Source organism: Choloepus didactylus, chromosome X, assembly GCF_015220235.1.
Source record: "Choloepus didactylus isolate mChoDid1 chromosome X, mChoDid1.pri, whole genome shotgun sequence".
NCBI classification, from domain to species: Eukaryota; Metazoa; Chordata; class Mammalia; order Pilosa; family Megalonychidae; genus Choloepus; species Choloepus didactylus.
Genome location: NC_051334.1, coordinates 160,600,688 through 160,625,963, shown reverse-complemented (window position 1 = coordinate 160,625,963; position 25,276 = coordinate 160,600,688). Strand labels below are relative to the sequence as shown.

The 25,276-nt window shown below is 43.7% G+C and overlaps 1 protein-coding gene across 5 annotated transcripts in view; it reads left to right on the top strand.

Moving 5' to 3' along the window:
* The window catches only part of ENOX2 (ecto-NOX disulfide-thiol exchanger 2), a 393,140-nt gene that overhangs the window by 167,443 nt on the left and 200,421 nt on the right, over positions 1-25,276 (top strand). For 3 of the 5 annotated variants that reach the window (XM_037821176.1, XM_037821177.1, XM_037821178.1), the window contains exon 2: positions 808-951. The exons of 1 other annotated variant lie outside the window; for it this stretch is intronic. Coding sequence is in view for 1 of the 4 variants with exons in the window: in XM_037821173.1 (XP_037677101.1) it covers positions 60-112; positions 808-951 (197 nt within the window). In the remaining 3 variants the exon portion in view is untranslated. Of the gene's footprint in view, positions 1-59; positions 113-807; positions 952-25,276 lie in introns of all 5 variants that reach the window. One more of the 5 variants, XM_037821173.1, reaches the window with a different exon arrangement.

Sequence of the window (25,276 nt, the reverse complement as noted above, 5' to 3'; positions counted from 1 at the left end):
TAACAAAGCTCTTGATTCTACATTTCATGAAGTTTTAATTGAAACACTTGAAATTTCAGATGCTGCTGCCAGAGGAGTAAGAAACTATCTCTGCTTATCCTGACTGAACCATGTAAGACTCAAAGAGTAGAGAATACTTTATTCCATTTTATATGGTACAGCAGCTACTAGTAAAATGAGCATGCTTCTGAAATCATTTGAAGAGGAAAAGATTAATACTACCCAACCCTGGATCATAACTCCCCATTGCTCCAGCTTCTAAATATCCCCTTGTGATTTCTGTATCTTTGGTTTCTTTTTCTCAGTTGCCATGGCTTTATGGTCTTCTTTTTGTGAAACCTCTACATTATCCTTGGAAGTGACTTTGACAACCAGGATAGTCTAAAGATTATATCTGTATCAATTCAACTTTGCAATGAAAGAATGGAAAAATATCAAGGAATAATCCAAGGAATACGAGGCCAAGTTTTTTCAAAGGAAAAGTGGATGCAGCCAGAGCCACATTGAAAGAGGGAGTTAGAAGACAATTAATAGTTTATGGCCCAAGATGTTGAGTTCCCACAGAAATAGGAGGAATCTTACAAATAATAGAGCCACTATCTTATAAGAGCTTATATTTAAATTCTGTGCTTGTCAACAAGATCTGTAGAAATTATATAGAGGACAACAGGCTTTAAGGAATTCACCTGTTACTCCTAAGCTCTTTAAGATTTAAAGGTTTTTCCACTAGTGGCTCATAAAATAAATTCTGGAGCAGATCCAAGTCCTTAATGGAGTCTGGATTTTGGCTTTCTTTTTTTTCCTTAGGCTTGAACCAGCTGCCCTTTGACCCTGCCAACAACAACAAGCCCCTGCAATTTGGTAGTGCCAGTGGCCCTCTGGTCACAGAAGGCCTCACTGAGAATGGAGGGGAATCGAGCAAGAAAAGAAAGAGAACAAATACTCCTTCAGGTAAGCTAGGTGATATTGCACTCTAAATCAGTGCTATTGAGTCAGCATTTTCCCAGAGCCTCGTATGTGCTGAACACTGTGCTAAGACCTGTATGAACCACAGAAGTGAACAAGAGTCCTGTGCCCTCAGGGAACTCATGATGGGATAGAGAGTGGAATAAACAGTATACATAAATAACTCTGATACTAAGACAGAGTATCTATCATCAGTGCTGTGGTACAGGTGTAAAAGGAAGAAAAATGTGGGAGCACAAATGACAGTTTAATTCATCCTTGGGGATCATGGAAAGCTTTATGGTAGAAAGGACATTTTTAGCTGAGACTTAAAGAACGGGTAGGTTTGACACAAGAGGAATGGGGAGTAGGCGTTGATTTAGGTAGAAGGAGTTGCACGAGTGAATGGTTTCACTGTACATTTCCCGTTGTATCTACATGTGGTAGGCTGCCCTCACTTTTACTTCTAATGAAGATAACTGCATATATTTGCATCTCCCCAACCCCCACCCTGTTCCATCCAATATAAACTATGTCCACATGTGTTTCATGCCCTCATAACGCTCCTATAACAACTGGAAAAGAGATTGTCCTAAATCTTCTGTAAAAACCGAGTATTTAGCCTCCTCTGCAATTCCCCCATTCCCCATGTCCCATTGACCTATTTTCAGCTCAAATTTCTCCAAAAGAGGTAAGGAAACTATAGGAGAACTAGGTCTTAACTGATTATTTGACATTTTAAATTTTCAGCTCTTTCTTGGTAGACTATTCATTTAGAAATAGAATCCCTAGTATATGGAGAATGATCTGCAATTTGGGGATAGGCCTAATGAAAACATTCATGGGTGTTTTGGGGTGGGGTGGGGGCTTGCATTTTATTTTGCTTTTTAGTATAACTTTTACATTCAGCTTGTGACATGGAGTATATTTACAAACATAACATCGTATCTGACCCTTAGGTCATAGATTTTTCTGCTTCTAAATTAAGATATTTGCTGAATAGGAGTTTGGAAAGCAAAAATACAGTAAAAACATCAGCTATATGGCACCCTCAAAAAGAGTGATTCTTGGAGAGTTGTGTTTTTTGGAGCATGGAGTTTAGCCAGGGAACTAGCGTGGGTTCAAATCCCATCCGTATCTCTCTCTGTGGTCTGGAGTTAATTGCTTAATCTCTCTGAGTTTTACTTTCTTCGACTGCAAAGTAGAAACGATACTGAAACCTACCTCTTAGGATTGTTATGAGAAGTAAATGAAATGATGGAGATAAATATCTCAGCGTTGTATCTGCACATAGTAATCACTTAATATATGGTTGCTATTATTATTATATGATAATATTATGAGCTTCATCCTTTTAAGCATCAACACATTTCACATTTTAAGGTTAACCATTATGGATAGATATTGTATATGTGTGCGCGTGTGTATGTATATGTGTAATTATGGATATGCATACATGTATATGTATAAATTTATCTGCCTTCTTAGTCATATATTCAGTGTAATTTAATCTTTGCTTGATCATTTAGGGACATAATTACAGTCATTAGTTACCATACTGCACTATAATACTCTTTTGTTTTCAGGTTAACTGAGGAATATAGGCCTTTCACCTCTACACTAAATTTGTCCTAGACTGTTATGGATTTTTACTTATTATAGCTATACTGTATGCATGCCCAGTCTCCTTTCTGCAGTCCACAGTCACTTCTTGTTTCTCTCAGTATCCTTTCATGTAGCAGCATTTTCTTCCCCCTTCTAATCAGCTGTTAACTTTTTAAAAAGCGAGCTTTCCAAGTTGGTGTGCTAGATTAGTACACATTAAGTATGAGTTAAATCAGCTGTAAGTAGAAGCTGCCATGGATAGAGAACACAGAATTTAGGGCATCAACTTTAAGACATCTATTTTTGGCTACTCTGAGGACTTTTATGATTGCCTATTAGTTTTTCCACCATGTTCATGATAAGTAATGTGCTAGTTTAGTGTAATACCTCCTGAACTGTAGTTAACTTGAGAGGGTGGGGAACAGGGTGCGGTCGCAGTTGACTCGTCTGGGGGGGGGGAGGTGGCGGCCGGCTGCCAAATCCTAGGCTCTCAGGATTGCCCGGAGGGCACCGGCGGCGGGGGCTCTTTCCCGGAGGCGAGGGCGAGGCGGGGGACTGGGCCCGGTCCCCGGCGTAGGCGTGCAAAGTATGGAGGGTGGCGAGAAAGGAACAGGCGGGACACGGTTCTTTTAGGGTGAAGAAGCCAAGAGAGTTTATTAGGGGAGAGTACAAGCTTATATCGGGCGTTTAGAGGGCGGGGTAGCTGTAGAGGTTAAAGGCTTGGATTGGTTCTGAGAGGGCGCGGAGGTTGATTGAAAAGGGGCGAGAGTTGCTCCGGTAACGGTGTCTGGCAACAATGTATGTGCACTGGTGGTAATGGGAGTTGCACTGGCAACGGGGAGTGTCTGGGCAAGATAAGGGGGTGGGGAAAAGGCGGTTCCCTCCGGCAAGCCTCCCCTAACAGTGTTATTTTGGGTGAGGAAATGGGGCCTGCCTCCGGCCTCACTTTCCCAGGCCCGGGGGGCTGTGGAGGGCGCTGTCGCCCGTGCCCACCACCCTCCCCAGGGGCTGATCAGGTCCCCCAGCCCAGGCCCGCCAAGTTGAAGCACGTAATCAGTGTCCCGCATTTCCCCCTTCTTTTCTAATTAAAGGAAGAAGCTTACCGGAGAGGCCCGCTAAGGGATGAGGGAAGGGGGAGGCCGGGGAGGGGAAAAAGGGGTTGACGGTGGCTCAGCAAGGCTGGAGCTCGGCGTTGGTGTGGCGCCCGGGCGCTCGACAGGGGCCTTGCTGCTTGCGGGATGGACAAGGGTGGGGGGTTTAAAGTTGGAGGTTCAGAGAAGCTGGAGCTCGAGGTTGGTGCGATGTTCAGGCGATCGATAAGGGCCTCGCGGTCGGCGGGTTGACCGGTGGCGGTGAGGTCGCGGAGGGTTGGTTGTTATCTTGGAGTAGGGAGCGTCAGAGGTGGCGAGTCGCTGGTACTGGACTTGCACGAACGAGGAGAAAATAGCATCCGTTTGTTTCCTTACAAGCTGGACAATTCTGCGGATAATGCAGGGTCCTAAGGTGAGAGCTAGAATAATCATTAGTAGGGGGCCGAGGAGAGGGAGGAGGTAAGGGAGGAGGGGGGTAAAGATGTGGGACCAATAGCTGGTGGCTTCACGGTCTCTTTTGCGTTGTTCCAGTCCCTCTCGGACCTTCTTTAGGCTGTCCTCGGCGAGACCCGTGGAATTGGCATATACACAGCACTCTTCTCCTAGGGCGGCGCAAAGGCCTCCTTCTTTGAGGAGGAGAAGGTCGAGACCTCGGCGGTTTTGGAGCACTGCCTCAGAGAGGGAATTGACAGAATTTTTAAGATGGGAAATAGCGTCTTGTAGGTGACGAATGTCCTCGTCAACAGCCGCCCGGAGGTGAGTTAGGGCGGAGCCTTGACTGGCTAATGCAGCGATTCCGGTGCCAGCGCCTGCAAGACCTAGGAGGGAGGCAATCGTGAGGACGGTGATGGGCTCTCGCTTTTGCAGTGGGGCAGAAGCTGCAGTTGTTTCCAGGCGGAGGAAGAAGTCTTCCTCGCTGTGGTATAGGACCCTAGGGATGAGGACAATTAGGAGGCAAGTTTCATTAGTTGTATTGAGGGTTTGCACGTTAAGGCAGGGGGTAAGCCCTGTAGAGGAGCAGAGCCATTGGGAGGAGTTATGAGGGATGAGAAATTTTGCAGAGCTGCTGGGAGATGAGTAGTCGGCGCAAGCTGTGAGGTTGGGAGAGTTACTTGAGCGAGGGCGGATGCACTTTCCTGTAAAGGAGACTGAATGAAAGGTTAGGGGGACGGCAGAGGTATTCCAATTGCATTCCGAGGGGCTGTCCTCTGTGTTTTCTGAAAAGGAGAGGTTGGAGGCAACTGGCTCATACAGGGGGGAGGAAGTGGAGAGGCAAAGCCAACAAGAGGAGGTAAGATTGGGGTTGGAGGAATTCACTGAGGTGAAGGCCGCTTGGATAAGGCCGAGGAGGGGAGAAGAGTAGCGAGAGGAGTAGCGAGAGGGGGGTAGAGGAGGTCGGGGTGGTGGGGTTGGCGATGCGTTGTTTGCAGCCGAGGTACGGTTTTCGGGTGTGCTGCTTGTACTCGAGGTGCGGCTGGGGGGCTGTGGAAAAAGGGGGTTAATGACTTTATTGGGACCAATGGCAGAGGGTGTTCTTAATGCAGTATTTTGGCCTGGTTGGTTTGCAGCCTCTTTCTTTATGAGAATAAGTGATCCTGGGTCGGTTCCGTCCTTATAGATTCTGAAGCCCCAAGTTCGACCGAGTAACCAGGAGGGATTAGTGGGAAGTTGCACGGTAAGATTAAGGTGAGTGCAGGTACCTGTGGGTGGAAGGTGGGAACTGTCGTCCGTGCTGAAATAAACAGGCTCATCACGGGGTTTGCAGTTCCAGGGGGCCCAGCGTAGAGTAAGATAGTGATCAATGCTAGACGGCTTCCAACCAGTAGCTAGTGTCTCGCAGCCCCAATAGGCACAATAATATTGATTGGGGGCATTGCAATACGATTTTCCAGGGTTGGAGGCTGGGCACATATAATATTGGTGTTCATTACTGCCAACGGGAGGGTTGGGAAATAGATTAGAGGCGTTGACGAGAAAAGAAGGTTGCCCTGCTGTAACATGGGTTTGTATAACTGTGGAATCTTCCCACCGTGCCAAGGTCCATTTCCAAGGCTGGTGAGGGGAGTGGGGCTGGTAGACAGCCTGGGTAGAAGAGGCGAGAGCCAGCATGATCGTTAGAAGGGAAGCAATGCTCGGGTGGGGGTTATGGAGGTGTAGGGGGCTGGCTTTTGCCCGTCTATAGAGGCGTATAATTTCTCTGATTTCTTGTTTTTCCGGGGTTTCATTCGGACTGGGGTCCAGGCTCAGGTGTACTGTTGTCATTTGGTGCACCAGGCTGCGGAGACGACGGCGTTCTCGTCTCGTCAGACGCGTGGCTGCTGGTGGCGGGCCGGATTGCCCTTCCTGGGATCCAGATTGGTTGTGCTGCATCATCTGGGAAAACACAAGCAAACCCGCGCCCCTGGGCGAGGAGTGGGGAGGGACCCTTCCAGGCATTATTCTCTGGGTCCTTCCAGTAGACCATCGGGGCCTGGGTGGGCCTATACGAGGGCCCCCAATGTTTATGTAGGGGCGAAAGTCCTTCTTTATTGAATGTGAGTAGATTAAGGTGAATGAGGGCTGCTATGATAAGGTCCCCTGGAGTTGCCTGGGGGAGCATTGCCCTCTCTTTTTCAATTTGTGTTTTTAAGCGGCGATGGACTGCTTCCACAATGGCTTGTCCCTGTGGATTATAAGGGATGCCGAAATGATGGGTGATGTTATATAACTGAAGAAAGGCCGCAAAGGAGGCACTGCGATAGGCAGGCCCATTGTCCGTTTTTATGTCCCAGGGGACTCCCATGAAGAGAATTCCCTGTCTTAGGGCCTTGATACAGTGTTTGGCCGTTTCCCCGGCGAGGGGGACTGCATAACACATGGCTGAGAAGGTGTCAATCATTACATGTACATACTTGAGGCGCCCAAAGGACGGTACATGAGTTACATCCATTTGCCATCTAGAATTGGGTTTTAGGCCTCGTGGGTTGACTCCCTGAGGTTGCAGGGGGCCAAGCGGCGCAAAGGGCGCACAAGTTGCACAATTGCGGACAAGATGTTTACAGGTATCCAGGGGGAGGCCACATAAATGATGCAATGACGTAGCCGAAAAGTGAAACCTGGAATGCAATAACTTGGCCTGGTTAACAGCGTCTCCCGGAGGGGCCGCTGTGTGGGTCAGCATAGCTTGGGTATTTTGAGCTGAGACCGCTTGGTCTACTATACTGTTGCCATTAGCCAAGGGCCCCGGAAGGCCTGAGTGACTACGAATGTGGCTAACGAACCAAGGATCCTGTCTATGTTCTAAGATGCTTCTGAGGTCAGAAAGTGCTTTATCGATGGCCGAGTTTCCGGGGAAAAAGGTGGAAAATGCGAGGACTCGGCAGACCTGATACGTGTAGAGGCTGTCAGTGAAAATGTTTACTGGGTGGCTGCAGTGGGCGTTTAGCGCGTATGACACTGCCAGAATTTCCCCCACTTGGACTGAATGAAGGTTGACATAACTGAATAGGCGGGGTTCCGGATGGTCCTGCGAATAAGAGAGGAAGGCGAAACGGGTTTTGGAGGCGTCAGTAAAGACGGTAGTGGCACCCGGGATGGGTGCAGAGGAGGGGAAAGGATGGAAGGGGCTGCGGAAGGGAAGCTTGGCGAGTCCCTGTAACAGCCGATGGCTAGGATAGTGGCAGCTGAATTCCCCATGAAATCCTTCTAAAAGGATTTGCATGTCCGGGTTGTCACGTATAAGCAGGCGGGTTTGGCCTGCGTCTAGGGGCCAAACAATTTTTTCTGGCGGCTCTCCGAATACATGAACAGCCAGGGTGACTAGATCTGAAGCTAGGCTGATCCAGAGCCGCACTGCGGGGCAAATTTTTCTAAGCCGGCTTTTAGCAGGGTGCACCCAAAGTAGAGGGCCTTCCTGCCACAGGCAGCCCATGGGTGTGCCGGGCGTAGGAAGGATGAGTGCTATAAGATTGCCCTCTTTAGTGCTGAACCTGTTGAGACAGCAGGCGGCGAGTGCCTTGTTAATTGCGGCAATGGCTTCCTTTGCCTCCTGGGTGAGCTTAATGCGCCGGGAGATTGCTAGCGGCGGGGCTTCAGGGACACTCAGCAGTATAAAGAGTGGTTGGAGCTGCGCGGTGGTGATCGGCAACGCAGAGCGGAGCCAATTGATCTGACCGCAGAGCTGTTGAAGCTCAGTGATAGTGACCCGATCCGGTATGTTCAGCTGGGGAGCGGATGGGGCAATGGTTCTATTAATACTAAACCCTAAGAAGGCTAATGGTGGCACAATTTGAACTTTATCGGGCTGAACCGTAAGGCCGAGGTCAGCTAAATTAGTGGTGAGGTCTTTGAGGATTAGAGGAAGTGCCTCGGCGTCCTCAGAGGCCACCAAGATGTCATCCATGTAATGGATGAGCATGGCCTGCTTTCGCAGGGGGGCCACTGCGTGATTAACATACATTTGGCAGATGGCCGGACTGTTACGCATCCCTTGAGGGAGGACTTTCCATTGGTACCTGCTAGCCGCGCCCGCGTGATTGGGGACGGGGACTGTAAAGGCAAAGCGCGGGCGGTCTCGCTCATGTAGCGGGATGGAAAAGAAACAGTCTTTGATGTCAATGGTGGCTACATGATAGTGGGCCGGGATGGCTACCGGATGGGGGAGGCCAGGCTGCGGGGAACCCATCGGAAGAATATGCTTATTGATTTTCCGCAGATCATTGAGGAGCCTAAATTTCCCTGTGGCTTTTTTATGAATAACAAACACTGGCGAATTATAGGGACTAGTAGAAGGCTCTATGTGGTCAGCGTCCAATTGTTCTTGGACAAGGGCTTGGAGTGTCACTAATTTATACGTGGGAAGGGGCCACTGCTCCACCCATATAGGTTCCTCAGTATCCCACTGCAGAGGAACGGGCGCTGGAGGTTTTAAACGAGCAGTGGCGCACATTATTGGGGGGGCTGCGTGGTAAGCACTGCCCCAGAGGCGGCGAGGATGTCACGGCCCCATAAAATTTGGTCTATGGTGTGTAGAAATAACGGGCGGAAGGTGCCTGAGTGGCCCTCTTCATCCTCCCACTTAATGGGCCCTATGGCCTGAAGAGAGGTGGAGGTACCAGTGGCTCCCACTACCGAGGGACCATTGAGAACCATGCACATGGTGGCATACTGAGCGGGCATGCAAGAGACCTCTGCCCCTGAATCGAGCGTGCCCGTGTACCATTGCCCCTCTATTCTTAACTTACGAGTAGGCTTCTCTGGAGTGATAGGGACTGTCCAGAGAAGCGTTTTACTGCCGGTGAAGTGATTAGTTTTATTAGAACCGGCCGGCACGCTGCCTCTTAGGGGCGGGGCTGAGGCTTGCCCCGCTTGGAGTTTAAAGCTTGCTCAGCATTTTGGCGCTGATTGACACCAGGGCAGCGGCAGAGGGTTTTGGGGTTATTTTTGCAATCGCGCGCCCAGTGATAGCCACGCTGGCAGCGTGGGCAAGGAGTGGGAGGGGGGGCGCCCATTGCGCTGCATGAAAGGCGGGCGGTTGACTTCTGCATTGGGGCACTCCCGGGCAAAATGACCGCTCTGCCCGCACTTAAAACAACCGGTGGTGGCGGCTAAGGCGGCAGTGACAGCGCCAGAGACAGCCTGGGCTAGGGACGCGGCAGCTGGGTCAAAGGCGCTGCAGGCGAGAACCCAGTCATTTAGACTTTTTTCCCGCAAGGGGAGAATGGCTTGCTTACAGGGGGGGTTAGCCCCTTCTAGAATGAGTTCCCGGGTGAGAGCTAGCTGGGCTTGGGGGTTGCTAACTTTTCTAGCGCAGGTTTCTTCGACCCTGGATACGAAGGTGGCGAAAGGTTCGTTTGGCTCCTGGAGGAGCTTGGTAAAGTTGTCAGGTCGACGGGCAGAGCAGTTGGCAAACGCGCGTAAGGCGATGCCTCTGAGGATAGTCCAGAAGGTGGCAGGGACATTAATATAAGCAGACGCATTTATAAACGCTCCCGTGCCTAAATAGGCTTCGGGGTGATGATAGACTCCAGTGGCTGCGTCTTGCTTACTTTGCTTAGCTGCTTCCGCCTGGAAGTGAGCACGCCAATCAACAAACTGGCCGGGGTTAAGAATGGAACGGGCAAGCGAGGCCCAGTCTTGGGGGAGGCAAAAGTCCATGGCGAGATCCTGCAGTATTTGGGAAGCGTATGGGCTACCTAACCCGTCCTCCTTGACGGCCCTGCGAAGCTGCTTAATAGTATCAGAGTCAATGGGATACCAGTCATACGGTTTCTGTGGTGTGGGGGTAAGGTTAAGAGGAAAGCAGTGAAAAGCACGAGAGAAAGGAGGACGCGCTTGCAGAGGGCTTGGCGCGGGAGTGGGGGTAGGGGGAGCGTTGCCCCAAGGGTTGCCTTGAGGTGTAGAAGGCAGCCAGGGGTTGTTAGTTGGCAGGGTGGGAGGAGCGGCGGCAGCTGCCGGTAGCGGCTCCGAGGGGGAGCTCGCCGGAGGGGGAGGCGGAAGTGGGAGGCCCCAAGCGTCGCAAGAAGGCGGCGCGGTGGGAGTGGCTAAGGCATAAGATGGTGGACTAGCTCCGCCCTGTGAAAGGGCGGGGTAAAGCGCTTGCGGTTTCCGGCCCAGCTTAGGGCTGACGTCATCGCCGGAGCACTTCCTCCCCTCGATGGAAGAAGAAGGAGGAGGAGGAAGTTCGCCATCTTGGCGAGGCTCAGTGTTATTTTGTTTTTTGGGAGTCACTTCGAGCGCGTTGTTAATCTGCTCGACTAAGGACTCTGTGTCCGAATCGTGGTCTACATTAGTATCGCTGTCTGAATCTGTTGACTGGGTTGATAGGGCCTCCTTGGATTTAATGGGGACTCGATCAGGGGGGAGGGAGCCTTGAAGGCAGGAGCGGACGGTTATTAAGGTGGGGAGCAAGCCGGGAGGGAAGCGCTTGCTCTCATGTTCCATGGCGTTGGTGACCCGATCAATAAGGCGATCATAAGTAACAGGGTCCCAAAGATGGCAAGTGGTGAGCCATGGGTTAAAGGGCAGCAGGAGGTCCCAGTATACTTGCAGCTGCCGGACAGACACCTTACAGCGATGTGTGTCTAGGAGACCAGCCAGAGCACGAACTTGGGGTGCTTGGCGTGCAGATAGACGATTACCCATAGCGGAGTGAGAAAAGAAAAAGGGGGATTGATTATTGAGTAAAGAAAATGAGGTAAACCGTGGTCGCGAGGCCGAAGGAGACGGCGAGAATAGAAGGCAGGAGCCTCTAGTAGCGAGAGCAGTTTGGGGGGGGCGGTCGCAAAGAGGCACACCGCGCGAAACAAAGAAACAAAGACACAAAAGACCACAGCAAAGTAATGGAGGGGAAGAGGGAAAGCTACTGGAGGAAGAGTGTTAGGAGGAATGGGGGGACATAGGAAGAGAAGACGAAAGGTAGTCGGGGGTAAGAGTTAGGTTAACGCGGGAAAGGAAGAGCGGCCCGGGCGCGGAGCGGCGTGGGAGAGGCGGCTCCGGACGTGGAGCGGCGAGGGAGAGGCGGCTCCGCGGGGCGGCGAGGGATAGGCGGCCCTTACTTTGCAGGCGAGGAGAAGGGGAGCTGGAGAGGCGTCCGGGCGAGCGGGTGGTTTTACTGGACCGCTGCGTGGAGAGGACTTTTAATTCCAGGGGCCCCACGTTGGGCGCCAGTTGCGGTCGCAGTTGACTCGTCTGGGGGGGGGGGAGGTGGCGGCCGGCTGCCAAATCCTAGGCTCTCAGGATTGCCCGGAGGGCACCGGCGGCGGGGGCTCTTTCCCGGAGGCGAGGGCGAGGCGGGCGACTGGGCCCGGTCCCCGGCGTAGGCGTGCAAAGTATGGAGGGCGGCGAGAAAGGAACAGGCAGGACACGGTTCTTTTAGGGTGAAGAAGCCAAGAGAGTTTATTAGGGGAGAGTACAAGCTTATATCGGGCGTTTAGAGGGCGGGGTAGCTGTAGAGGTTAAAGGCTTGGATTGGTTCTGAGAGGGCGCGGAGGTTGATTGAAAAGGGGCGAGAGTTGCTCCGGTAACGGTGTCTGGCAACAATGTATGTGCACTGGTGGTAATGGGAGTTGCACTGGCAACGGGGAGTGTCTGGGCAAGATAAGGGGGTGGGGAAAAGGCGGTTCCCTCCGGCAAGCCTCCCCTAACAGTGTTATTTTGGGTGAGGAAATGGGGCCTGCCTCCGGCCTCACTTTCCCAGGCCCGGGGGGCTGTGGAGGGCGCTGTCGCCCGTGCCCACCACCCTCCCCAGGGGCTGATCAGGTCCCCCAGCCCAGGCCCGCCAAGTTGAAGCACGTAATCAGTGTCCCGCAACAGGGTATGTATTAATCTGAACTGTGCGGTAACTTTAAAGAATTACAGTTTTATTTCTTATGAGCATATTCAGTGAGAGCAAAGTAACTGTTACAGGTATGGGATTTTAACAGTAGATTACATTAATCTGTAATTAGCAGAATCAATTTGCATTAAAATAATGAATACACTGAAGTTCTTAAAAAAAACAGTATGTTCTTTAAAATAGGTGAAATAAGCCCCAGGCAAGTTAAATTAGCTCCCTTGCAATCTTATTCACGCTATATGCTTAGTGAACCCTTTCTTTGTAAATAGCACAAAGCTAACACCAGCCCAGGTTAAATTACCACAAATTCCAAGTTAGGGTAGTCCAAATTAATGAGGTTTTACTATATAGGAGTCTTTTATAATTGTTCAGCTGGCAAACTTGTGGTATTGTAAATGGGAAGATTGCTTTGTAATATTATTTTCTTCCTTATAATGCTGGAAAAAGGTAGAGGGAAGTTATTTTATGGATAGGAACTTCCCTTTTCCTCTGTCACTATTCCCTGCATCTTGGCAAAGAGAAGCTAGGGCTGAAGTCCTTATAGGAGCTACCAGCCATTTCAGTTCAAAGCTGAGTTACAAGTCCAGCCATCACATAACTGGACCCTATGACCCCTTTGAATCAAGGCCATCTCTCTCTCCTTTCTTTCATTGCAAATGAGGGAGGAATCTGTCAGCAGTACCAGTTCCTAACTACACATTCTTTTTTCCTTCCTTTCTTATCCCTCCGATCACACCCCTTTTATGCTAGCTGCCTCTCTTCTTTTATATTGAAACTGATTTCTTAAAAGTCACCAATGACCGCCGAAGTGTCAGTCAGTGCCCTTTTGACAATACTCAACACCTTGACTTCTTTGCTTCATCTCTACTTTTGCCTTCCTTGACAATACATTTTGCATGTTCTTCCTTTTCTGTCTCCTCAAGCATTCTTTCCCCTTTTCTTCCTCTTTCCATTGTGAGTGTACTATTATCCACATTTATAGGTGAAGAAATAAAGGTTTAAACTTACCTAAAGTTGAACATCTAGCAATTGATTTAGCCAGGTCTCCAACTACAAAGCGTGTTTCTAACTATTATGCCATAGTTACTATGTATGTAGATATCAGGAATCTAGACTCATTTCTAAAATGTATATTAAACACTGGTGGCAGACTAGCAAAGCTGTATTTGTGTAAAAGTAAATAGGTTAGAATAAGGTGAGTAGAGTTTGGATTTGATAATCTCTCGAATCCCTTCAAACTCTAAAATCCCATGGTTCCTTCTTTTTAGCTTTCTCTTCTGCTTCTCCCTAAAACAAGTTTTCTACTTGTCAAGCTGCTCAGCTACCTTTTTTCCAGTCACTGTGCCTGCTTACCTTGGTACCTTGTTCTTGCCATTTTTCTTGCCTGGCCTGCCCTCCCTCTTTTAGCTATCAAAATCCTGTCCACCTGACAGCATCTAGTAAAAGTCCTACCTTCTCCAGGAACCCTTCTGTATCATTCTAGCTAGAAGTGCTCTCTTGTACCTCTGAAACACTCTTGACATTATATTCATGTGAATCACTTGACACTAATCATTACCACTTTGAACTATTGGTTATCTGTTTGTACAAATATTTCTTAGCCTTTCCACTCTGTAATCTGCCCCTTATTGGAAGGTCCCTAACTCATATGTCTTTTAGCAGAGATATAGTTTCTTGCACTATAGGTGCTCAAGAAATTTTGTTGATTGATCATGTATTTACTTGAAGAATTGCTTTCCATTTGCCTTAACTTTCTCTATTTTTTATTGTCATCCCCATAGTGGAGTTTTGCACAAACCTGGGCACTTGGAATCTGATGTTAGTCAACTGACCACTTCTCTTGTCCATAAGGGTCAAATCCCAGACTTTCATAAGATTATACCCTTAACAGCTACAAATCAAATCTGGGTGGTTGTGAAAAGAACAACTGTCCTTAATGATCCTTGCCAAGTGAAATTTCATGAGCACCCAAGGGAAGCTGATAGGTGGATTTTTGGTGTCCTGATCAAACTACTCTGTGAAGTAGATCAGTATTCTGGATTAAATAATACTGTCATATCTGACCACAAACCATTTCTTTATGGGTCTGGCTACTCTGCAGCTTTTATCTTAGGTGAGCCCTGAATTCTTTGGCGTGTGTTTGCTTTCAGATTTCACCTTTTCCCCATGGTGATGTTTCCTCAATGATGCTGCAGCTGCACGAATTGTCTAAGATAAGAGCCCACTTATTCACATGGTGCTCTATGGCAAAAGGGTAGAAAATTGTTAAACCTTTGTAAAATCATAATGCCAAATTCCTTTCCCAAAGATGCAAACTGCCTCCTGGTTTGAGAACCACTTGGATTTGTAGAAACAGATATACTAATCTCATCAAATATATCCACTGAAGTAGAATAATCTGTGAATCTGCAAGGCCAACCAAATATTGACTAAAATCGAATGCATTGCTTTAGCAACATCATGGTATACTAGTATTCAAAGACGGCCTCAGCTCTCTGGAGAAGTGGGCAAAAACCTGGGGATAATTGTGATCCTAGAGTGCTCATCCAGATATGGACATAGTCCTATTTCCATTTTCTTCTTTCAGAGGTCTGTCTTGAAATATAGGTTTCTATTTAAATACATGATGCACAGAACTAAGCACTGTTGCCAAAGCTCATGAATATTGAATAGTTCAGTATGAACAGAGGGATTCTCAACCAATTTCCATTTTCAATAATGAACAAATCCCAACAGTTCAATATCTCCAGGAAGACCCTTTGATTCAACAATAATTTGCATTGATGTAGTGATTCTTTCTTTCTCTTGATGTAGTTTCATGCACATCCCATTTTACAGATGAGGTCCTAATAACCAAAGAGGAGAAACTGATTTTGAATAAGGTAGACTATATCACCAAGAATGTTATGTTAAAATAAAGACCTCCAAAAAATATCTAGTCTTGATCATAGACCTCTAACTCAATTCTTATGGTTTTCTTTAGAATTTCTGGAAATCAAGCTGAGACTTGACAATATGAAAGGTAGTGAATGGTTCCAGTAATGCTAAGGCTAGATTAATAAGAGGAAATGGGACTGCAGAGCAGCAAGGAGAGGTTTGGTCAGACATAAAGAACTATACTGGAATGGGTTTTCAGGGGAAGTTGCTTAAGCCCCCTTGGAACAGAAATATAAAAATGAGATGAGCACTCATCTGCCTAGGGGTACTTGTGTTTCCTTTTTTACCTGGAAGAAGAGCAATGAACCAGGAAACTTTTCTATGACACTTATGGCTCTTTGATTTACCTCAAACTCACAGGGCTGAGACTTTTATTTCACATATACTTTGAAGTCCACAAATGAAAGCATTGATTGTTTTTAAAGAGAGAAAATGCCACCATTTTATATCTTGGTATGTGGTATTTCTAGCATGTCAGCTGAATTATTATATTTCCAAAGGCAAGAAGAGGCTTTTGTTCCTTCAGATGGAATTAAAATAAGAAAAAGAGTAGACTAATAGCCCTACTCAGTTTCCTTAGTCCTTTGGACATTTTTATCTGATTACAGATTCGAGAAATAAAACCATATCTTAATAACCAAAGGATCAAAAAAGTAAGCTCTTTTTTTTTCAGTTCTGATAGAAAATCAGTGTGAAATTTTTTATCTTCAAGGACTGGGGTGGAAGGAGGAAGCCTGAAGATGACACAAAGGAGACAGTATAGAAAGGTAGCAAATGCATCTCTCTTAAAGTGCTCCAACTCATGGAATATCTTTGGAATGATTTTGTGATTTCATTGTACTTAAATCTTCAAGAGTTCTTCTCCCAGCAGATATTAAAGGTGAGCCGACCTCATGTGTTGGTGATATAGAGGCTAGTGTAAGATGTTGAATCATAGTATTTTAGAGTTGGAGGCAACCTTATCTAACCATCGTTTTTACGAATGAAGAAACTGAGAAGCTGAGAAGGGACTTGTCTAAAGTTCCAAAGTTTATTAGTGACAGAAGCAGAACTAGTATTACTAGGCCTATATAATCATTTCAAATTGGCTAGAACTGTGGCATGTGATTGATTCATTTTCACTGTAGGAAGTGTGTCTATAACTTGAAAGTGTCAACATCCCCCCGTGCTAACAATATTGCATGACTTGTGGCAAACTAACGTAGTGGTATTTGAGACCCCATGTCTGTTTGGCTTGCCACATAGAGGTGGTCCCTTTGATCTCGAGATAGAAAAGGAGTCTGAGATTGGGAAACACCTGTGAGGGAATTGCTTCTGTGGAGATGAATTCCAGCAACTGAGCAAATCACAGAGGAAACTCTGTCAACGCTCACTTGGCAGGGGACAGTGTGTATCCCCCATCCCACTTTACCTCTAAGGCCACTCCATCCAAATAGGAGAAAATTTTATAATCATGTTTTGTCTGTGATTTAAACTTTGTTGCATAATTTTGCCTAGAGGATCTCTTTCAATTTCTTGATTGTTCAGTAAATATTTGCTGAAAAAACACATTAGTATTAGGTTCAGTAAAACTCAAGATCAGAATAAAAGGATTCTTAGATTTGGGGAAGTTGTTTTCCTCTCCTGTTAGCTTAGTAATGTTATCAAAGCAACTGTCAATTTTCATTGGTACCGTTAAGGATTTTCCTGGCCTTTATAAGAGAAAGGAGCATACTCAGACATGTAGTAAAAAGAATACTGAAGATTGTGATTTTAGTTTTGGATTTACCACTTATTATTATTGATCCTCTGACCATGGGTAAGTCAGACAAGCCTTTTTAAGCCTCAGTTTACACATCGGTTTAAAGGCAGAAAGGATTTTGAAAACTGTCAGATACTACTCTTACAGTTGCTCCTGCTTCATGTAAGGGTTTTCGAGTGTGAAGTAATCACACTGCTTTTCTTCTTCCAATTCTGAATCAAACTGAGAACAAACAAAGAAATCCATGTGTGGAACAAAATATGGCATTAGTTTTTTTTTCCCTTTTCTTTCCTGCAATTTTATTGCAATATATTCACATACCATACAATCATCGAAAATGTACAATCAGTTGTTCACAGTATCATCACAAAGTTGTGCCTTCATCACCACAATCAATTTTTGAACATTTTCATTACTCCAAAAATAAAAAATAAGAATAAAAACAAAAGTAATGTTGAAAAGGAGTGTCAACTTTATGAGAAAAGGGGACATATCCGGTTGATGTTCTTGAACAACCCTGAAGATCAGGAAAGTGATTAAACTAGAGGAAGGGGTAGCAACAGACAAGATGGAATTTAACAAAGGATTATGAATACTGAATCTTTATATAATTTTCTTTTTCTTATTTGCTAGGGTACTAGAATAGCTAGAAGGAAAGAATTGAAATGGTGGAATGGTAACCCATAGCATCCTTTGAAATTTGTTCTATAGCTTCTTGTTAAATTGTAATTTGAAAGCTATCACTTTTTGTATATATGTCATATTTCACAATGAGGAAATAACTGAAATTGTGGTACTGCAACTCATATCAACTTTGGAAATTTTCTGTATAACTACTTGTTAAATTATACTTTGAAAGATATTATCTTTTTGTATATATGTTATATTTCACAATAAAGAAATAACTGAAACTGTGGAACTGTAGCCCATAATATTCTTTGAAATTTGCTCTCTAACTACTTGTTAAATTGCACTTAGAAAGTTATCACTTCTATATATCTATATATTATATTCTACAATTTAAAAATATGATTAAAAATTAAAGTAAAAAAGAACACCCAAAACAACCCTTCATCTCCCCCTATTATTCATTTAGTTTTTTATCCACATTTTTCTACTCATCCATCCATACACTGGATAAAGGGAGTGTGAGCCACAGGGTTTTCACAATCACACTGTCACACCATATAAGCTATATAGTTATACAATCATCTTCAAGAATCAAGGCTACTGGATTGCAGTTCAAAAGTTCTAGGTATTTCCTTCTAGCTATTCTAATACACTAAAAACTAAAAAGGGATATCTTTATGATGCATAAAAATCACCTTCAGAATGACCTCTCAACTCCACTTGAAATCTCTCAGCCACTGAAACATTGTTTTGTTTCATTTCTTCTCCCACTTTTGGTCAAGAAGGCTTTCTCAATCCCCCGATGCCAGGTCCAGGCTCATCCCTAGGAGTCATGTCCCACATTGCCAATGAGATTCACAGCCCCGGGAGTCATGTCCCATGTAGGGGGGAGGGCAGCGAGTTCACCTGCCAAGTTGACTTAGAGAGATAGGCCACATCTGAGCAACAAAAGAGGTTCTCTGGGGGATGACTCTTTGGCACAATTATAAGTAGGCTTAGCCTCTACATTGCAGCAACAATCTGCATAAAGGCAAGCCCCAAGATTGAGGACTCAGCCTACTAAATTGGTAGGCCCCTATGCTTGCAAAAATATAAGGAATTCCCCAGGTGGGTAAGTTTAATATTTCCACATTTTCCCTCTGTCCCTCAAGGGAGGTTTTGAAATATGTTTTTCTTCTCTGCCCAAATTACCATATCTCACTCCCTATTCAAGTTTCCATGAAATTACGGTGTTTGAATAAATTGACCATAGAAGTTAAATTACATAGTGTGCTACAGAAAATATAGACTTGTCACCAAATAAACATTTTTTTCCTTTGGTCTGACCCAGAAGTTGATGTTTTAAAACAGTCAATATCATCCTTTTCCCTTTAGTCTGGTTTACCTTAGTCCTAACCAAGTCCATTTCATTCATATCTCTAATTGAGTCTGATCTCTTTTTCAGTTTCTTTAACATCTGCTGTATGGGGTAATGCTGACATTCATAGCTGCCAGACTCTGGCTCTAAGTCTCAGGTGTCAAACAGATACCCAAAGTTCCAGGGACTGACCAGGTTATACACAAAGAGCTCAGCATCTCAGAATTTAGAAATAACCATTACAACTTATGAGTAGAATGTAACTGCTGTAAGAGCTTACACTCTAGGAACATTTACAATAAACCTTCCCCTGATAACCTATGCTCTCAACTTCAATTCTTGAGTTTGCACATTATAGTTAGTCCATATTAGTGAGGCATTATAATGTTTGTCTTTTCATTTCTGGCTTATTTCGCTCAATATACTGTCCTTAAAGTCAATTCACCTAGGTGCATACCTCACAATTCATTCCTTCTTCCCACCACTCAGTATTCCATTGTATGTATACATCACAGTTCACCCTTCAGTTCATCAGTCAACGTACCCTTAGGTCACATCCATCCATTGCAAATCATGGTTACTGCTGCAGTAAACACCAGTGTGCAAATGTCCATTAATGTCCCTGCTGTCAGTTCTTCCAAGTATAAACCTAATAACAGGGTTGCAGGACCATATGGCAACCCCATACTTAGTTTCCTGTGGAACCACCACACTGCCCTCCACATGGGCTGTACCATTCTACTTCCCCACCAATAGTGGTTAGGTGCATCTCTCTCTCCACATTTTCTCCAGCACTTGTATCCCTTTTTTAAACATTCCATCCTAAGTAAACAATCAGTGGTTTCTGGTATAATTACATAGTTATGCATTCACCACCACAGCCTGTATGAGGATATTTCCATTTCTTCTGCAAACAGAGAGGAACAGGAAAAAAAAAGAAAAAGGAAAAAAAATGATGAATAAAAGAATTACAATACAATACAAAACAATAAAAAGTTTAGACAACAACAACACCAAGAATCCTATACCCCTCCCTTATATCCCCCTCTTATAGACATTTATCTTTAGTATATTACCTTTGTTACAATTAGTGGAGACATATTACAATGTTACTATTAACTGTAGACTCTAGTTTGCATTGATTGTATTTTTCCCCAATAACATCCCATTCTCAACACTTGGCAAAGTTGACATTTGTTTGTTCTCCCTCATTTAAAAACATTGTTATATTTGTACATTCGATCACCATCATTGACTGCTCTAGGTTTCATGAAGTTATACAGCCCCAGTCTTTATCTTCTGTCTTTCCTTATGGAGTTAGTTATACATACCCTTAGCTTACCTCTGTCAACCGTACTCACACTCATCTTTGTTCAAGGACTTACAATATTTTGCTACCATCACATGTATGTGTGATATCCATTTCTGGACCTATACAATCAGTGCTGTCGAACATTCTGTATTCCTTCAGCATCAAATGCCTGATCTCTACCCTCTTTCTATCTCCTGATTACCTGTGTTTTCAACTTTAACTCTCAATGTTGGGTCATTAATGTTAGTTCATATTAGTGAGACCACAGAGTATTTGTCCTTTTCTTTCTGGCAAATATTCCTCAGCATAACGTCCTCAAGGTACTTCCACATTGTAAAATGCTTCGTCACTTTATTCTGTCTTACAACTGCATAATATTCCATTGTATGTATATGCCATAGTTTGTTTATCCAGTCATCTGTTGATGGACGTTTGGGCTGTTTCCATCTCTTGGCAATCATGAATAATGCCACTGTAAACATTGGTATGCAAATGTCCGTCGTGTCCCTGCCATCAGTTACTCCGAATATATAACTAGTAATGGGATTTCTGGATCATAAAGCAGTTCTATACTTAGCTTTATGAGGATCCACTACACTGCCTTCCAGAGTTGTTGCACCATTCTTCATTCCCACCAAAAGAAAATAAGTGTGCCTCTTTCTCCACATGCTCTCCAGCACTTGTAATTTTCTGTTTATTTGATAATGGCCAGTCTAGTAGGTGTGAGATGATATCTCATTGTGGTTTTGATTTGCATTTCCCTAATAACTGGTGAACTTGGACATCTTTTCATATGTTTTCAAGCCATTTGTATTTCCTGTTCAGAAGTATCTGTCTATATCTTTTGCCCATTTTTTAATTGGGTTTTTTGTCTTTTTTGTTGTTGAGTTGTAGGATCTCTTTATAGATTCTTCATATTAAGCCATTATCTGGTATGTGGTTTCCAAATATTGTCTCCCATTGTGTAGGCTGGCTTTCTACTTTTCTGACAAAGTCCTTTGATACACAAATGTCTTTAGTTTTGAGGAGATCCCATTTATGTATTTCTTCTTTCAGTGCTCGTGTTTTGGGTGTATGGTCTAGGAAACTACCTCCTATCACAAGATCATTAAGATTTTTCCCTACATTTTCTTCTAAAAGTTTTATGGTCTAGCTCTAATGTTTAGGTCTTTGATCCATTCTGAGGTAATATTTATATAAGGTGTGACAAAGGAGTCCTTTTTCATTCTTTTGGATATGGATATCCAGTTCCCCAAACACCATTTATTGAAGAGGCTGCTCTGTCCCGGTTGCATTGGCTTGACAACTGTTCTGGTTTGCTAAAGCTGCCATTAGGCAAAATACCAGAAATAGATTGGCTTTTATAAATGGGACTTATTAGGTTACTAAATTTACAGTTCTAAGGCCATAAAAGTGTCCAAATTAAAGCATCAACACAAGGATACCATCACTAAAGAAAGGCCAATGGCATTGGGAACACCTCTGTCAGCTGCTGGGCCTTTGCTCTCAGGTTGTGTTTTAAAATGGCTTTCTACAAAACGTCTCTGGGTTTCTGTCTCTCTTAGCTTCTCTCTCTCAGACTCGGTGCAGCCTTCCTTTTTCTCCCAGGGTGTTTCTCTCTAAGTGTCTGGTGGTCCTCTCTTAGTGTTTCTGGGGCAAACACTGGGCTTCATTTCTTAGCTTATCATCTCCACATGTCTTTCTGTCTGCATCTCCAAGCATCTCCAAGTGACTCTATCAGCTCTTAGCTTCTCTCCAAAATATCTCTCTCAGATTCTCTGAGCTCCTTCTCTTCATGAGCTCTCTTAAGGGACTCCAGTGATCTAATTAAGACCAACCCAGAATGGGCGGGCCTCACACCTCCATGGAAATGATTTGATCAAAAAGTCTCACCTCCAGTTGGGTGGGTCACATCTCCATGGAAACAACTTAATCAAAAGTCCCTACCCTGATCAAAAGACTAATAAGTCTGCCCCAGAAGATTGCATTAAAGAACATGGCTTTTGTGTAGACATAATAGATTCAAACCTGCACAACAGCCTTATCATATATCAAGTGTCCATAGATGAAAGGGTCTGTTTCTGAACACTTCATTTGATTCCATTGGAAAGGGAAAGTATAGGGATAGTATATAGGGAAAGTATATCTTTCTTTATGCCAGTACCATGCTGTTTTGACAACTGTAGCTTTGTAATATGCTTTAATGTCAGGTAGAGTGAGACCTCCCACTTCATTCCTCTTTCTGAATACATTTTTGGCTTTTCGGGGCACCCTACCCTTCCAAATAAGTTTCGTTGTTGGCTTTTCTATTTTTGTAAAGTAAGTTGTTGGAATTTTAATGAGTATTGCATTGAATCTATAAATCTGTTTAGGTAGAATTGACTTCTTAACTATATTTAGTCTTCCAGTCTTTGAACACAGTATGTCATTCCATTTTTGATTCTTTTTGCAATTTCTTTTTGAGTTCTTTTTGCAATTTCTTGTAGTTTTCCACATATAGGTCTTGTAGTTTTCCACATATAGGTCTTTTGTGGCCTGGGTTAAATTTATTCATAAATATTGGATTATTTTGATTGCTATTGTAAATGGCATTTTTTTCTTCATTTCCTCCTCATATTGCTCATTACTATTGTATAGAAATGCTATAGATTTTTGCATGTTGATCTTGTACCCTGCCACTTTGATGTACTACCTTATTAGCTCTAGTAGCTTTGCTGTATATTTTTCAGGATTTGAACATATAGGATCATGTCATCTGCAAACAGTGAAAGTTTTACTTCTTTTCAAATTTGGATTCCTTTTTTTTTTCTTTTTCTTGTCTAATTGCTCTAGCTAGAACTTCCAGCACAATGTTAAATAACAATAGTGACAGAGGACATCCTTGTCTTATTCCTGATCTTAGAGGGAAAGCTTTCAGTCTTTCCCCATTGAGTATGATGTTGGCTGTGGGTTTTTCATAGATTGCCTTTATCATATTTAGGAAGGTCTCTTCTATTCCTATCCTCTTGAGTGAGTGTTTTCATCAAGAAAGTATGTTGAATTTTGTCAAATGCCTTTTCTGCATCAATTGATATGATTGTGTGGTTTTTTCACTTTGATTTATTGATGTGGTGTATTACATTAATTGATTTTCTTGTGTTGAACCAGCCTTGCATACCTGGAATAAATCCCACTTGGTCATGGTGTATAATTCTATGAATGTGCTGCTGGATTCTATTTGTGAATATTTTGTTGAGGATTTTTGCATCTATATTCATTAAAGAGATTGGTCTATAGTTTTCTTTTCTTGTAGTATCTTTTTTCTGGCTTTGGTATTAGGATGATGTTGGCTTCATATAATGAGTTAGGTAGCTTTCCCTCTTCAATTTTTTTTAAGAGTTTGAGCAGGATTGGTAGTAATTTTGTCTTGAATGCTTGCTAGAATTCACATGTGAAGCCATCTGATCCCAGACTTTTCTTTTTTAGGAGCCATTTGTTGACTCATTCAATCCCTTTTCATGTGATTGGTTTGTTGAGGCCATCTATTTCTTCTTGGGTCAATGTTGGTTGTTCATGCTTTTTAAGGATTTTGTTCATTTCCTATAAGTTGTCTAGTTTATTAGCATATATTTGCTCATAAAATCCGCTTATTAGCTCCTTTATTTCTGTGGGGTCAGTGGTTATGTCCCCTTTCTCATTTCTGCTTTTATTTGTTTGCATCCCCTCCCTCCCTCCCTCCCCCCCTTCTCTTTCTGTTAGTCTAGCTACGCATCCATCAATTTTATTGATTTTCTAAATGAACCAACTTCTGGTTTTGTTGATTCTGTCTATTGTTTTAATATTCTCAATTTCTTTATTTCTGCCCTAATCTTTGTTATTCCTTTCCTTCTGTTTGCTTTGTGGTTAGTTTGCTGTTCTTTCTCTACTTCCTCCAGGTGAACAGTTATTTCCTCAGTTTTTGCTCTTTCTTATTTTTAATATAGGCATTTATGGCAATAAATTTCCCTCTCTGCACCACCTTTGCTTCAGCCTGTAAGTTTTGATATGTTGTGTTAATCTCTCTTGTACTTTTTTCTTGATCCACTGGTTGTTTAAGAGTGTGTTGCTTAACCTCCATATATTTGTGAAATTTCTGGCCTTCCATCTGTTATTGATTTCCAGTCTCATTCCATTATGTTCTGAGAAAGTGTTTTTTATAATATCAATATTTTTTAATTTATTGAGTCTTGCTTTGTGACTCAACATGTGGTCTATCCTGGAGAATGATCCATGAGCACTTGAGAAAAATGTACATCCTATTGTCATTTTGTGCAGTGGTCTATAAATATCTATTAAAACCAGTTCATTTATTGTACTTTTCAACATCTCTACTTCCTTATTGATCCTCTGTCTAGAAGTTCTATCCATTGATGACAGTGGTGTATTGAAGTCTCCAACTATTATTGTAGAGGGTCTACATCTTCCTTCAGTGTCAGTGTGTCACTCATCTATTTTGGGGTGCTCTGTCTCGGTGCATAAATATTTATGATTGCTATGTCTTCTTGATTAATTATCCCTTTTATTAATATCTAGTGTCCTTCTTTGTCTCTTTTAGTTGTTTTACATTTGAAGTCTAATTTGTCTGATATTAGTATGGCTACCCCAACTTTTTCTGGTTGTTGTTTGCATGAAATATCTTTTTCCAGCCTTTCACTTTCAACCTATTTTTGTCCTTGTGTCTAAAGTGAATCTCTTATAGACAGCATATAGATGGGTCCTTTGGTCCTTTTTTTTAATCCATTCTGTGAGTCTGTGTCTTTATATTGAGGGTTTTAATCCATTAGCATTTAATGTTGCTACTCTCAGGGCAGTACTTTCTTCTTTTGGGTTTTATATTCATATCTTATTTTTTTTCTCTCTTCCTTTTATCCTTCTTGATAGTCTTCATTTCTACACTCTTCTCCAAAACTCTCTCTCTTGTCTATTCCTATCAGCCTATAGCACTTCCTTTAGAATTTCTTATAGAGCAGATCTCTTGCTCACAAACTCTCTCAGTGTCTGTTTGTCTGAAACTATTTTAAACTCTCCCTCATTCTTGAAGGACAGTTTTTGCCAGATATAGAATTCTTGGTTGGCAGTTTTTCTCTTTCAATTTCTTAAAAATATCATCCCACTGCCTTCTTGCCTCCATGGTTTATACTGAGAAATCCTCACATAGTTTTACCAAGTTTCCCTTGTATATGATGGATGGCTTTTCTCTTGCTGCTTTCAGAATTCTCTCTGTTTTTGAAATTTGTCAATCTGATTAGTAAGTGTCTTGGAGTAGGTCTATTTGGCTCTATTCTGTTTGGAGTGTGCTGCACTTCTTGGATCTGTAATTTTATGT